Raw genomic sequence first — 15,942 nt, 5'->3', positions numbered from 1 at the left:
AGGGGATGCTGGGAGATATGTCTTGCACATTGCTGATTTGCACAGTGGCAGAGTAGTGGTGTCACATGGTACATGCAGTAAAGGGCTGCGGGCGGCCATTGTGAAGCCACCACACCTCCTCGTGGTTAAACTGTAACCTCACCATAAGGCGACCACTCCCACATAGCAATTAAAACAATTAAAATGTTATGAGGCAGGCTATGGAGGCAGCTAGGTGCTAGGAAAAGACCAGTGCCTATGTGGTCATGCAAATCAGCAGCTTTGTCTGGCTGGGGTTGTCTATATTTTTAGAACAAAAATATCCATGCATACATGATTACATGTACTGCACAGCATATCAATTAGCCCCATCTTAATACTATTATAATGATCACCAGAACTGGAATATGTATGAGATTGAGAACACCCTAATTTGCACAGGAAGTACAAGGATTAGCGAGTCACGATGGCAGCGTCTGCTGGGTGTGCAAAAGTTTGATCTCTGATGGTAGGAGTTGATTGAAACTGGGCAGATAAGGGAACTCCATACTAAATGCAGCCTACTGTACATAAAGTCATATTGCTCCGTAAAAGGAACATAACATTATGTGATAACCGGTACATACACACACATATATTTTTGAAGTGTGGAGCACACGGAGGAAACCCACGCAAGCACAGGGAGAATGTACAAACTCCACACAGTTAAGGCCGTAACGGTAATCGAACCCATGACCTCAGTGCTGTAAGGCAGTAATGCTAATCATTACACATAGTTGAAGTCCTTTGTATGCGCTTATCCGTTCTAACTATGACAGATTGTGTGATTACAACAAGAGTAGAAATTGTACCAAATTAAAAGGTTTTATAACCGATTACTGAGGCCAAAGAATTGCACAGCTACATGAGTATAATATAATAAGGCGTCCATAACTTTATTGCAATTAAAGACAATATAACAACTTACAACTAACTTATACTAAAATAAAGACCAGGACACAGACTGCTTTGGTTAAATTGTCATAACTTGTTTTTATTGAAGGTAAGACCCTGAGCTTTAAATTTACTTTTGGAAGGCAAAAAAGGATGCGACAAACACTCAGCTCCAGCCATATGTTACTTAACCAATATTAGGGAGCGACTGATACGCCCCCCCTGTGGCCATTGTAAGCTGAGCTGTGAAGACTCACAACCCCCTATAATACTGCATAGTATGAGCGTGTCCGCAGAGACAGATGCCCAAAGTCCTCCCGCAGAGGTAGGCCATACTATGACCCTTCAAAGGATATGTGCTCCACAACGTTTTATTACACCTTACGTGGCCGCTGGTTTGTAACACCTTCTCGCCCAACATGATAATATAACATAGTGTTAGTAAAAACACAACACAATAAAGAGCATAGCAAAGAGAATAGGGGAGGGAGGGACAAACAACGTCCAAAAAGGAAGTTGCTGGGCGTACACTAACCTTATAAAGCCCACATATAGCCACTCTCATAAGCTCACACATGGTCAGAAAACCAACCAACCCAATAAACCCCCCCAAACTTCTCTACCTAGCAACAGTTGACCAAATTCTAAACAATTGCAAAAAAGTAAGGACTCTTATTTTTCCTTAAGCCTATTCAGCTTTCGTCTCATCCAATCTCAGGATAACTTTTGTTTTTATATTCCATAGCGCCACCTCTTTCACACATCATGAATTAAAAGAAGACACAAACAGCAATGACTATAGCCATCAGATGGCAGAAGAGTCACATGTAAGTTGCACAGGTTAATTTCAGAAATGACATATATCAGAAGTCAGGAGGTTTTTCTGATACATGTAAGGCCAAATGGTAGCATTTATATCCAATTAGGACTTGATCAATGAGATCATTTGTACTGGCCAATTAAAATAAGCCTGCTGCGGTTGAATTATGGATGGAGAAACTCTTATATTATGAGGTAATGTTTGCAAATGAGTTGTACCAGGCCCTGAATTAATTAGAATAGTGACAAAGTGCAGCTGGGCTAAGGCCCAAACATATTTTGAATACGAGACAATGGCCCCTATTTACTGCAATCCGCATTTTAAATGCGGATTGTAGTGTGATAATTTCACCTATATTCCTATTGCGGATTTAGTAACTATCACGAGAATGTATCATTATTCTCCAGCAGGGACAGAGCTTGTGAGAAAGCTCTGTCCCTGCTAATCATCACAGCATACTCCTCACTGTATTTGTCGTAAAAAAAATTGTCGCACCATCGAAACTAGCACCAGCCCCATGCTAGGTGCAGATTCTCCATGCAGATGTCCGTCAGAGTATGGCCTCCACGATTTTCCACTCACACGTCCATAAGATGGACCATTTTCCTGCATTTGAATGGCCAGCTATTATTGCTTCCCCATATCATGTGCAGAGTGGCAGTTGGATAGACAGAAAAAAACCTGTGAGCTGGCCCGCAGCCTGGCCCAGGCACTGTGACCGGTGGACAAAATAAATATCTATATGTATAAATATGTATAGATGAAAGGCATCAATTAAGATACCCTGAAGTGATACGTCTGAAAAAAAAGAACATCAGAATAGAACAGTGGTCAGCAAGCCCTGGGACCTTACTTACAAGCCCCAGTCGTGATCTTCAGCGTTCGGGCTTTCCGTTTCGGTATTTGAAGCGACGGCTATTCAGCCGCCAGCATCTCATACCAATTCCTAGCCAACACACACACACACGCACGCACGCACGCACGCACGCACACACACACACTTCTCTGCATCATTTGCCACCAGGTATCACACAGATTTTATACACACACTATGCTTTTATTCATGGGCTCAGGCATGCTAGCTCATTGGCTAATAGAGACAGAACCTCACCCAAACATATCGATTAATGAGCACCTGTGGAAATAGCTGACAACAATTGTCTTAAATATGGGGACAATTGGGTGCTAGAGACAGTGTGACCACAACATTTTATAGAAACCATAGGCTCTAATCCATGATACAGCCATCTGTGGTGCCTGAGGTATGTGACCACACCATTTACATATTAAATCATATAGGCTCTACAATCACCTTATTTTTACTCCAGAAGGGGAGACATTGACGCAGTAAGTTATATTTATGCACATCCACTATGGAATTTTAATTATGTCAGCATCTCACCTTTGCATCCGCTTTCATTGAACACAGATTTATTAGCAAAGTAGAGAGTCCAGGGACAAGGCAGCCTTGAGCCATGAAACCCAATTTCAGTTCTGAGAGGCAGAGGATGCTGTCCCCAATTCTCCAGTCCCAGCCGGGGATATTCTGCACGTGAGCCTGGGGTAGAGAATATAGGAAAGTTTCTTACACTATGCGATTCAAAGCTTAGTATTTGCTGCCCTCCAGTGACCAAATATATGTATGAAACATCCATTTTTACACATGAGATTCTATTATATCACGAATATGCATTGTATTTTCACTTTTTCTATCCCCGCTATTCACTCTTTAATGACAGTAGGGCACCTGACAGCAGTGTAGCACCTTATGAAATTCCAGTATTAAGCAAAAAATACATTCATGCGTATAAAGATGGTAGCATCTACAGGTGTGCAATTGTACTTTAACAGGAAAAATAGGCAGATGGTAAGGAGAGCTGCATGTTGAATGAAGGTTAGGTACAAGGAAGGGCCTCATATGACAATTATAAAATTAGGGTTTGAGTTACAGAATGCTAAATTTAAATTGTCTTCAAGTACAGAGAGCCCCATTGTATGAGATTGCTACACTGGGGGACTTTGCATTTATCAGGGAATGTCATGATAATATATAATTTTGCATTGTTTATCTCCAATTTATTGCAGCTGTTTAGCAATGTTTCCCGATGAACAGCCCTCACTCGCTGACACTGTTATGTTTGTGTGCTACATTCGCAAATGGTAAAGCTCACGAAGGTCTGAAAATGGCATAAACCTTCTATCGGATGAGGTGTTGTCATGTGTGCAAACCACTTATCATACTAACATAAAATAAAGACACTGAGACGTGGATTTGGCAGATAACTTGATGGCGATTTATTGGAGCAATAATAATTTATTATTATTTAAGGTTGTATGGTGGCAAAGAAAGGACGGCCAGAAATCAGCCAGATCTGCTATGCCCGCACACAAACAACAAAAGGCATAGCAGGCGTACATCGCCCAGAGTGCATACACATAACCATGTAAATCATATCAACAACAAAAGGTAACGCTCAGCCTCTATCTTGACTTCCCACCCGTTTAGGTGGTGATACTGCCCCCCGTTAGGTTGGTACAGCCAACTACCAGTCAACAGAAGGGAGCGCCCTTAAATCATAATTGCACCCGGACTGGTGACCTACCGTTCTTTCCCGCCACATAAAAAAACAAACCCACAACATACCAAAATTTATAGGGGAGGGAGGGAGGGGAATCTGGAACAAAGAGACTTGGGCCTACACTTCTAGCCCTTTATATAATGTTCCCGTTACAAACCCGCCCCTGATTGCCATAGGCTAACTCCAACAAGTAATTTGCATACATGCCTGCCCCCATCCTAGAGGTTTAAAACACCTCTTTTCTTATGTAATCATTCGGTTTCTCTTAGCTACGGTACCAGGGGCAAGCTCCAAAAATCTAAGCTTAGAGAAGTTTGGGTAAGAGATAACATAAAACCATGATATTATGTTTCCCAATTGTAAAGCACAATGGAAAATTCTGGTGATATATAAGTAAATGTATGATAATAATAATAATAATAATAATAATAATAATAGCATTGCTACAATTTTGTTCAGTGTGGTGGCCATATTAGCATTTATCGCATACATGCCTACCCTCCTGATTTTTCGGGTAACCCCCCGCTCCCCCGGAAGGGTAGGCATTTCTCCCGCATTCTGCCCACTTCCTAGTGAAGTGGCAGAATGAGAATGTCCGCGCCGATTGTGGGTCTCCATGTAGGGGGCGGGGCTTAATGATGTGATTCTACATGAATCACGTAATTTGGCCTCACCTCCTAAGTAAATTCTAACCAATCGCATCAATTTTGCCACGAGTGGGCGGGGCTTGATGACGCAGGCCCCGCCCCTGTTGCCACCCTTCTGATTCTCTTACCCGGGCTTCTCCCGGGAAGAGAAATGACAAGGTAGGAAGTATGATTTATCGGTTGCTTTTTGGGTCTATTTATTAAAACTAAAACTATGCAGAAGAGACTGTTTCCGCATTGGTTTATGTATTCGATTAATTCGCACTGCGCATGCATATGCATCCCAGTCAGACACTGCGTTCAGAACTGCGATCGCACAGACCCATGACAGAGTGGGTGGTGCCATGGGGGGTGGTCGAGCAAACGCAGGCGTGCCCGTGCATTTCAACAGCGTTGCACTGGAGTGCATAAATTAGTCACTGCGATACCAAACGCCGCCTGAGGTCTCATAGCGTGCGCAGAAGTAAGCAATTCCTGAGTGAGGTCTGACCCGCCTTAATTGTGCATATGGGTCCGAAGTTACTCGATGTTACCGATTGTTTTGCTATGTGAGTAAGGGGAAGTGGGCGTTCTTATGTCAGGCTGCGATCGCAATGCAAACATTTACATATCACCGCTGATATTAGCAACTGTGTTGCGTGTGTATAAGCAGAATAGAGATCCGTAGTGAATCAGGCCCAGAGACCGTAGTCCCTGTTATTCTATGGTCTGGGTTATTTACTACAAAGCTCTTTGTCAGTACAGGTTCCTATCAGAGCCACTGTCCAGGCAAGGTTTTTTTTTTTTTTTTTTTAAATAAGCATTAAAAAGTTATTTTATTAGGAGCCCACTAAACTGTGGCACTCTAAGGCGGCCAACTTAAATCACCTAGCAGTAGTTTGGACCCTGCATGCACCGTTTTGTTGCTATAGGTTATGTGCTGAAGATCTCCTTTTTGTAGATAGCAACGTTGCACAGAAAAGCATTCGGCCTCCTGGCTTTCCAAGAGAAAATATTAAAAGCCACAGAGCTCAATCTTCAAGTCATATTCTAATAATGTCCAAAGCAGTCTTGCACCAAACGAGAAAGCCAAGTACCAGCGTGACTACATCTTCAGATAATGTTCCCTAGAGATTGGGTGCCCAGAAGCGCTAACCCTTACCCTCCTCTAAGCGCTAACCCCTACCCTAACCCTAATACTTACCGTCGGGATGTCAGCGGTTGGGATCTTGAAACCAGGAGTCCGACTGCTGTTGGGATTCTGACCGCGGGCATCCCGACCGCCGGGATGCCAACTACATCCATTACATTGCGTTTTATATGAGAGGCCACTGCTCCGGGTTTCTTTACTTTATTTCCAGTACCTGCCACTCTTTTCAACATAGGATCACTATCTTAAGCCCCATGGCTTTCCCCTGATCAGGTGTGTACCTTCCTTACTTAGTAACTACTCATCTGAGACAGGAAGAGATGTCAGAAGCTTACAGTATGCCAGGGAGCAGTATAAGGAGGTTAGTAAGGTTAGATGAGGAAGTGCTTTGCTAGAGACCTTGGGGCTAATGCAGAGCTGAAGATACTCCTGTCTGCGGAGCATATCTGGCGGGAATTTGCATTGTGCATGCTCTGAACATGAGTGCACACACGTATGGGGGATGCAGAGTCACTTACTGTATTCTTTGCATCCCATTCCCGATAAACTGTGAAATACGCAGCCCATGGCATTAGCTGCAGGGTGCCAATCTCTGTAATGCTTCGCATTATGGTGCTGAGTAAAGTCGGCATTTTAGCAGCCCTCATTGAAACCCATGGGAGCTGCTTTTGTAAACTAAAATGGGGATCACAGCACATATCTATGAAATCTGCTGCGGTACCCCATACATAACTTCAGGGGATCCTTAATATTTGCAAGAACCCCTTAAAAACAGGTGTTTTCAAAGGATATCCCCAATTTTTTTTACAAATATGACCCTAAGGCGTCAAGTTATCAGTCTTATTTTTACTAAAATAATGTGAAAACGGGTGTTTTCACACCCTTTTCATATTATTTTAGTATCACTTAAATGTATCAAAAGGCTGTTGGAGCAGTTTCCAGAAAAAAACTACTCCAGGACCTTAAATATGCATCCTTTTACTAAGCAGATAGCATTTCCCATAGTTGTAATGGGAAATGCGATCTGCTTCAGATTTAATGAAAGAAATTGTAAAGAAAAATATCGTAAGGAAGCCCTGCAATAAAAAAACTATCTGAAGATGACAGTATGCAGGACCCCTACCTCCCCCCTGTGTTTCACCTATTCTAGCTCAGCCTTCCTTATCTGCTGACAGGGAAAGCAGAACCAGGAGTAGGATTTGGTGATCAGCCTGTGTGTCTCATAGACCACAGGCTGATCACAGTAAAAAACAAAATAAAAACACACTTACCTCCAATTAGGTGAACATTAATTCAGTAACCTCCTCAGTGACCGGTAATCTAATCGCTGTGCCCCGGTCACCTGATTGGTAAAGTGAGATGCTGTAAAGTCCCAACGGCATCCTCAGTTGCCGGGATCAGAGGAAGGGATCACCGAGGAGCTTACTGATCACCTAAACGGAGGTAATTGTAAGCTGAGCAGGGGGAGGGGGATTGGTAGGAGCATGGGGGGGGGGGGGACCCAGCAGCGCATGTACCAGCACAGTTTCAGGGGGGTTTTTGTTGCAAAAGATACCTTGAAAAGTGCAGGGAGAAAATTTGCAGGGACAGGGCTTTCTCGCAAACTCTGGCCCTGATTCAGCAAGGAACGCACAGGAGAGGACGCATGATGTTTGCGATCTGCACATGCGTATGCATCGCATTGCACGTGTGCGAACAGGTTGCTGAGTATGGTAAGGGCTCTTTCAGAGTACACAGGGAGCTTGCAGACACCTTCGATGTTGATTGGCATGAAGTGTGGGTGGTGACAGGGGGTGGACGGCCGAACGCAGGCATGCCTGTGTGTTCGCACGCCGTTACAGGTGCGTGCATAAATTAATCTCAGCGGTGCCACACGCAGCCAGGCGCCTCTCTGCGTGCAGGAATCTCTCAAGTCCTGCGGCAGGATCAGGTCTAACCTTAGCTTACACGCAGCTTTGATGGCACTCGATGTTCCCGATGTTTACGCTGTCAATCACGGCATAGGTGGGCGGCTTACGTTTTGCTGGGTGTCTGCTTCTTGTGCTGAGGTCTCCGTGCGTCTGCATTGGTTAGCATACTCTCACAGCAGCTGGGATCGTGCATCTACTAGCGTGCGTTCCTTGCTGAATCAGGCCCTCTGTCCCTGAGTGCGAATTTTAATACATTCATGTGAAATAGGCGAAAATATCACACCACAACCACATTTTAAATGTGCATTGTGGTAAATATGCCTAAATTCTTTGTAATGAATTTTGGAGTATGTTTTTTTTTATTATCCACAGGTATCTTTCCACTGTAAAGCTATGTATAACTGTACATAGATGATAGAATGGGCCAATTACTCTGTACATTGTGGAATGAATTAATAATATTCAAGTAACTTGTACTTAAAAGGGAATGGGTATGTAATGCCGGCTGTTGGGATGCCCCCTGTCACAATACCGACAGCAGCATCCTGATTGTTGGTATCCCAACAGGGATCGGGTAAGTATACTTACCCCCCCCCTCTCCCCCTAACCCTCCCTTTTTGTAGCCTAACCCTAACCCTCCCCACCCGCACCCTAACCCTTCCCATTAGTGCCTAACCTAGTCTACCCCCTTCATGCCTAACCCTAACACTCCCCCCTTAGTGCCTAACCCTAACACTCCCCCCTTAGTGCCTAACCCTAACCCCTCCAGTGGTGCCTAACCCTAACACTCCCCCCCTTAGTTCCCAACCCTAACCCCTGCTGTGGTGCCTAACCCCAACCCCCCCCCCCAAAAAAAAGTGACCCTAAGCCCGCTACGCTGCCTAAGCCTAACCCTCCCCCGCGGCTAACAGCAAGTGCGCCCCGGACTTACCTGGCGTCCTTCTGTATTCCGGCATCGGGATTAAAGCTGCGTACACACAGTACGATATCTATGAACGATAACGCTATCATTCAACGATATAGCGTTCATATTGTTCATCTTATGCAGTGAATGACCAACGATGCGCGTTCCCGCATGAACGATAAAGATATCTATGATCGCCCATACATGCAGGCCATTCTGGACGTTATCATCAACTATGTCTGTTCAGAGATGTGGCAGGATGACTCCACTGAAAGATCTCTTTCATGTCGTTGGTGGTACAGAGATTGTACCGTGTGTATGCAGCTTTAGATAGGCATTGGTATTTCGACACCTATCTTAAGTCCCTTGTCGGGCTTCCCCCATCGGGATTTAGACGGGCAGAATCGCGGCCACCGGTCTTATAACTACATCCCTTTAAAAGATGTAACAGTTTCTGCACGAAACACACAGCCGCACTGAGAGGTAGATAAGGAACACTGACACTTCAGGTAATCTCAGGAGACTGGATGAAAGTGTCATCTTCTTTAGTTTTTGTTTCCACTTAATGCGCTCATGAGAACTCATGTTAGCTAGCTGCACAATACACTAATTACATAAAACATGTCACAGAGGAGCTGGAGAATGTGGGCCATCATTATAGTTGCAGAGTTAAGGAGCAATGTTTCTTAAAGTCAAAAACAGATTTTGTATTCTTAAACTGTTCTTTCTAATAACAAACCAGATATAAAAATACCAAAATTCAGAGGTGGTCGCAGTGTCGTTTTCGGTCTCATGCGTCCGGATGGTTATCGCCGGGGGACACAGAGCGAATCTGGTTGCAGAAAGAGACAGCGTCAGTAGGCGTTCCTTGGTGGTAACAGGGGAGTGGCTAGCTAAACGCAGGCGCGTTGCGGGCATGTTGCAGGCGTGTAGCAGCCAGCGGCTGCGTCTTTTTTCCTAGTTGCGCTGGCACCGGCGGTAATGTTACAACCATAGGGCTGCTCTAATGTCTGATGGTGCGTCCGATGGTGCAGATGGTAAGACTTATTACGAATAGCAGTGGATTGGAGTCTCAGCCGTTGGGCATCTCTTTCCGAATCCCACTGGCTGCGGCATTAGCATGTCTGAATCAGGCTCTTAGTTTCCTTCTCTGGTTGTTGAATCTAAATAAAGAACTTTTGTACTGGTAGGAATTAATATTATTTCACAAGGTTCTAAAAGGCTGTGATAGGAACATGTATGTTCAGAACCCAAGGGTCATTTACTGTACAAGCCACAAAGTGTAAGACCAGAAATGCTCTTCTGTGATATCGAGCCTGATTCTGAGCTCTACGCTGCAGAGTCCGTATCTGCTTCTGTTGCCGGTATTGCTTGTGCCACTATATGCAAGTGCTGCTACAAGCCCTTCCCTGGTGTACAGCCGTGCGTCTGACTGTGCAAGGACTGAGACATCCACTTTGAGCGTCTTTAGGCGCTTATATACCGCTTGGTGCATCTTTAGATGCCACCATTGGTCGCACCATGGAAACATGCACTAGCCCAATGCTAGGTGCAGAGTGTACATTAGAGTATGGCCTGCAGTGTGAGCGATTATGTGTCTGACTTCGCAACCACTTCAGTGACCCTCCTGCGGCATGCCCATAACACGCCAATAAAACATCTCCGTGCGTTCAAATAGTCACCTCCCAGTCAGTGCCAAGGAACACCCTATACATATTAAAGACATGTCTGAGACTTTGCTTCTCCATCGCAACTGCGACTCTGTGTGCACATACTCTGAATGCATGCGCAGTACGACTTAGGAAAAAACTGCTCAACTGCGTCCGACAACAGCAGTGTTTCCAACTCAGAATCAGCCCCTTGGTGCCCTGTGGACCTTATGGACTTCGAAGAAAGAGAGTTAACAAAAATAAGTTCTTATCATAACTCTCATTATATTCTTCAGGGTCCATAGGCTCCACAGGGAGACCTTAGGGATGTCCCAAAGCAGTCCTTTTATGGGTGGGGACGCTCCTGCGCTGAGAGGAGAATCCGGTGCCCAAAGGAAGCATCCTGAAAGGCGACGGAATCAAATGCATAGAACCTTAGAAAGGTCTGGACAGAAGATTACCTGGCAGCCTTGCAAAGCTGAACAGCCGAGGCGCCACAGACCGAGTAGAATGAGTCTTACCAGAAGACGGAACAGGCAGGCCTGCCTGCGTGTAAGCTTATGAGATAGTCATAAGCTGCCATCTAGCCAATGTTTGTTGATTGGCTGGCCATCCCTTCTTGTGAAAACCATAGAGCACAAACAAGGAGTCTGATTTCCGAAGAGAACTGGTATGGTCCACATAAATCCTGAGGGCGCAGACCACATCCGATGAGGCCTCACCTGCCGAGAGGTCTGGTGATAGGAAGGCTGGTACTATCATTTCCTGATTAATATGGAAACTAGACACAACCTTAGGAAGGAACTCAGGAGCTCATTCAGACCCGCTCGCTGGATGTGATCGCTCGCTCCGAGCGTATGGAAATTCGGCTAAGTGACGTCAAGGCACCCGCTTGCAGGGCAAGTCATAAGCACTCCCACTTTGTTTTGGCGAGCGATCACTTTTTGTTTGTTGACGCCCATCAGCCTGTGTAAAGACGCCCACTTGTGTACGTCATCTCTGGGAAGTGCATGAAACCATTGGTACATCGAGCACCATAGTTTGCGATCGCAGCCCTTCAGTGTATATTTCTAGCAAGTGACATGTCCTATGATGCTGGCTGTTAATTATGCACGCCTCTGAAACAGCAACGCCTGTGAAATAGCATTTAAAAACTTAAGCTGGCCACACACTAGACCAACTTACATGCAACCATCCAACTAGTTGATTGGTTGGAATGAAAATCTGGTAAGGTATAAAAGCAAATGACAATCAGCAATTTGCTCCCAAACGCTGGAAAATGGACAAAAACTGTTGTTTGAACAAATTGTTTAGATCAAACATTTAACCAACTTGTCTGACCGACTATTTTCATCAGTTTTCTGGCATTTAGGAGCAAATTGCTGATCATCATTTACTCCCAAACGTTACCAGATTTTCATTCCAACCAATCAACTAGTTGGATGGTTGGATGAAAGTTGGTCTGGTGTGTGGCCAGCTTAAGGCACGCCTGCGTCCGCAACTACACTCCCCCGTTACTACTGCCCTGCCCCTGTTACCACTCACAAACGGCCTCTCCTGTCACTCATTCCTTTGGGCTGTCTTTGCAGGGCGAGCTAGCGTATCAGGTTCGATCGTACTAGTTTGCGCACCGCACTGCAAACTATACGCATGCGCACATTTGCAAACATCGCCAGCAGCAAGCGATCGCTTGCTAGCGAGCAGGTCTGAATCAGGTCCTCAGAGCGAGTAAAAAGCACCGCCCTGTCCTGGTGAAATATCAGAAAAGGAGGACGACAGGAGAGCGCTCCCAATTCTGCCACCATCCTGGCAGAAGCAATAGCCAGAAGAAAAAGAGTCTTAGCTGTTAACCACTTACGTTCCACTGAATCTAGTGGTTCAAATGGAGGACCCTGGAGGGCCCGAAGAACTACTGCCAAAACCCAAGGAGCCAATGGTGGAACAAATGGAGGTTGAATCCGTAGTACACCCTGGAGGAAGGTGTGGATATCCGGAAGTGGAGCAATTCTACGTTGGAACCACACTGAGAGTGCAGAGACATGCACTTTCAACGAGGCCAGGCATAGGCCGAGGTCCAATCCAGTTTGGAGGAATTACAAAAGAAAAACACAATAAGGGGCGCACCAAATAATGTAAGTGTGCAAACAAGCAGCAGCTCACCTGAAGGATAGGCTAATCCATAAAAGGGCAAAAAAGACAAGGAAAAGACAGGGAGCGCTAGTATGTAATGCACTAATGGACATATTATATAATAGAGTCAAATAAATTCTGAATAAGTAGAAATAAACATATAATTTAATAAAAATTGATCTGAAGAATAATGAACATAGTGATATTACAATGGCACTGATAAAAGAACAATATATCAATAAATGTAAAAAATTATGCTCATAAATGAGTAATAAAACAAAATATTGGTAAATGGTTACCGTCCTGATGTCAACATCTGCTCTGTAATCACAGTTCGTCCCGGCCGGGAAAAAATGATGATGGTAAGTATGTGGAAAAAAGGATATATCTCTTTGGCAGCTTGTGACAATGACAATTCTCTCAAAATGTATAAAATTATCAGAACAAATGCTGGCAGCTACTATGAGATGATCTTTCCCAATAGGAGCTAATCGTAATGGTGGTGAGGATCCGATATCCCACAGGTGTCAAATAAATTGCTGTGTATCAACAATGAAGTGATAATACGGGAGGCTGCTCCGTAGATCCAGCAAGCCGCCCCGTGGACCGCGTCTCCCGCAGCGTGTGCACCGTCTGTGTGGGTGCCCGGCAGGGTGGAGCGGTCTCCCGCAGCACGTGTACCATCCGTGCAGATGCTCGGCAGAGTGTAGCAGTCTCCAAGGTGCAAGTCCTACAGTGGGGCACCTGCTGCTGGCAGCAGGAGTGACCGTGGTGTGGAGAAAGTCCAGCCGTGTCTGGCGGTCTCCCGACACTTGTCTGAATTCAGCACTGCTCAAGGTGGCAGGGGATGCCGCAGTGTGTGGGGTAGGCATTGGATATGGATCCGTCTGTGAAATGGTCTGGTAGTGAGAGAGCTAACGTGTTTCTCAGCCTAAAGCACTGGCCGTTTCCTCAGAGGCAGTGTGTCTCAGTGTTGCCAGACCTGTCAAATATAATACTGGTAATTAATGAGTCTGATTACAGGTGTTGACTTGATTAATAAAATTGGTTAAATTGTCAGCATATGTTTTCCTTTATAGACACCTTCATCACTGCATAATGGTATAATAGGTGCATGTTGTCTTAACCTATAAGTGGTTAAGAAATAGGTAAATCTACAAAGTATACATTATACATAGAGTCCTCCCAAACATAATTAGGTTTAAACATTAACATACTAATCAGTAAATTGTTACTACAATTGAATCAATATCTAAATCACATAAAATATACATTAAAGATAGACATATAAATAAATATATAGGATATAAGAAATAATCCTATACCCATATAAAAAAAAGAGACTAAATATGTAATAACAAGGTGATAAATACATAAATGAGTGGTAATATGGACAATACGAATATATTTAAAAATACATATAAGTAATAAATAGATACAATATACTGGATAAATAATATACAAATATAACTAGCTTCTAATATAACAAATATAAGAGTATAAATTAAAAATAAATATATATATCCCAATAATAATAAATACAATTTGTAATAGATGTCAAGAATATGGCCCTTTCAAAATAAATTATTATTATTAATGGACAATAGTATGAAGATGACCCCAAATATTAATCAAACAAATAATAAGTGTAAAGATAAATGTAAGGAGGTCAAATGAATGAATAATCGGGTTCTACACCAGATTAAAGTGTATAAAACAAGATAGTGAATATGATAATAATAAAAAAAAAAAATATTAATAAAATGAAAAATAATGATAAAAATGATGAAATAGATGGACATCTAATCTCATATATTGAATCACCCAATCATAATGGACCCAAACAAATTAAAAAAGGAACAGAATGGAAGATGTTCTGTAGAAACATAGGGCAATATAGTAAAATATGGAGTATAAGTGACAACCATAAATTGTCATAGGTGTGACAAGTGAGTGAACAGTGAAGATGAAAAAGTGGGGTGCAACAGTGACCCATCTAGACAGTGAGATATATTTAGACTCAAAGATACCAGATGGGCCAGTGGTGCACCACACTAAATGGTGGTCTAGATAAAAACTATCTCTGGAGATCTAGTACTGCAATAAATCCCAGAATATCACCCAACTGGTGCTTCAAAAGTGCCCCTACAATCTCACACGTCCAATGTGGCGGAGTGCCCCAGGATCTCACCCACAGGGACCTGTGGTCTGAAATAAGTGAGCACTATCGCAAACATTAACAATGGTTCGAGGAATGCCAGTATTCTGGAAATTCAAAACACCTGAGGGTTGTAATCTCTTGTATTGTACGACACCACTGGAAATATGTATGCCACACTCTGTGGTAGATCCTGGCGGATGCAGGTTTACGCACTGTAAACATAGTGTTGCTGACCGAGCTAGAGAATCATTTGAATCCTTAGGAGGGAAGTCTCAAGAGCCACACCGTCAAAGACAGATGGTCCGGGTAAAGGCAAGGACCCTGAGACAACAGGTCCGGACGTTGAGGCAGCAGAAACGGAGTGTCGATGGAGAGACTCTGAAGATCTGAGTACCAATGATGTCTGGGCCAAGCTGGCACCACCAGCAGGACAGTGCCTCCGTCTTGCTTGAACTTCCGAAGAACTTGAGGAAGCAGAGAGACTTGAGGAAATAGGTATGCAAACTGGAAGGTCCATTTTACTGACAGAGCATCCACCATGCTTGCTTCGGCATTTCCTGTTCTGGACCTGTACACAGGTAACTTGTGATTGTGTCGCGAGGCCATGAGGTCCACCTCTGGGAGACCCCATTTGTTCACTAGGAGTTGAAACACCTCTTGGTGAAGAGACCATTCCCCTGGATGCACGTCGTGACGGCTGAGGAAGTCCGCTTCCCAATTGAGAACTCCCGGAATGAACACTGCCAAAATGGCCAGGAGATGAGATTCTGCCCACGTCAGAATGCCTGACACCTATCATTGCTGCCCGACTTCGAGTGCCTCCCTGATGGTTGATGTAAGCCACTGTGGTGGCGTTATCAGACTGAACCTGTACGGGCTTGCCATGAAGAATGTGCTTTGCCATCATGAGGTCCCTCTACACAGCCTGAAGTTCCAATATGTTGATGGGCAGGGATGCCTCTACTGTTGTCCACCGGCCCTGAAAGGAGTGTGGACCGGTCACTGTGCCCCATCCCCGTAGACTGCCGTCTGTTGTTAGGAGTATCCAGTCCGGGATCCAAAAGGGGGGACCCTTGGTTAGATGAGATGTCTGGAGCCACC

The 15,942-nt window shown here is 44.3% G+C and overlaps 1 protein-coding gene across 1 annotated transcript in view; it reads right to left on the bottom strand.

Annotated features, from left to right (window-relative positions):
• KCNU1 (potassium calcium-activated channel subfamily U member 1) overlaps window positions 1–15,942 on the bottom strand; it is a 260,592-nt gene that overhangs the window by 158,687 nt on the left and 85,963 nt on the right. Inside the window, exon 14 of the mRNA XM_088453055.1 lies at window positions 3,135–3,290. Coding sequence (XP_088309181.1) covers window positions 3,135–3,290 — 156 coding nt within the window. The remainder of the gene's footprint in view (window positions 1–3,134; window positions 3,291–15,942) is intronic.

Source organism: Taudactylus pleione, unplaced genomic scaffold (assembly GCF_031769625.1).
Source record: "Taudactylus pleione unplaced genomic scaffold, aTauple2 ptg000567l, whole genome shotgun sequence".
NCBI lineage: Eukaryota > Metazoa > Chordata > Amphibia > Anura > Myobatrachidae > Taudactylus > Taudactylus pleione.
Note: the sequence above shows the minus strand (reverse complement) of the source record. Positions and strands in the feature narration are given on the sequence as shown.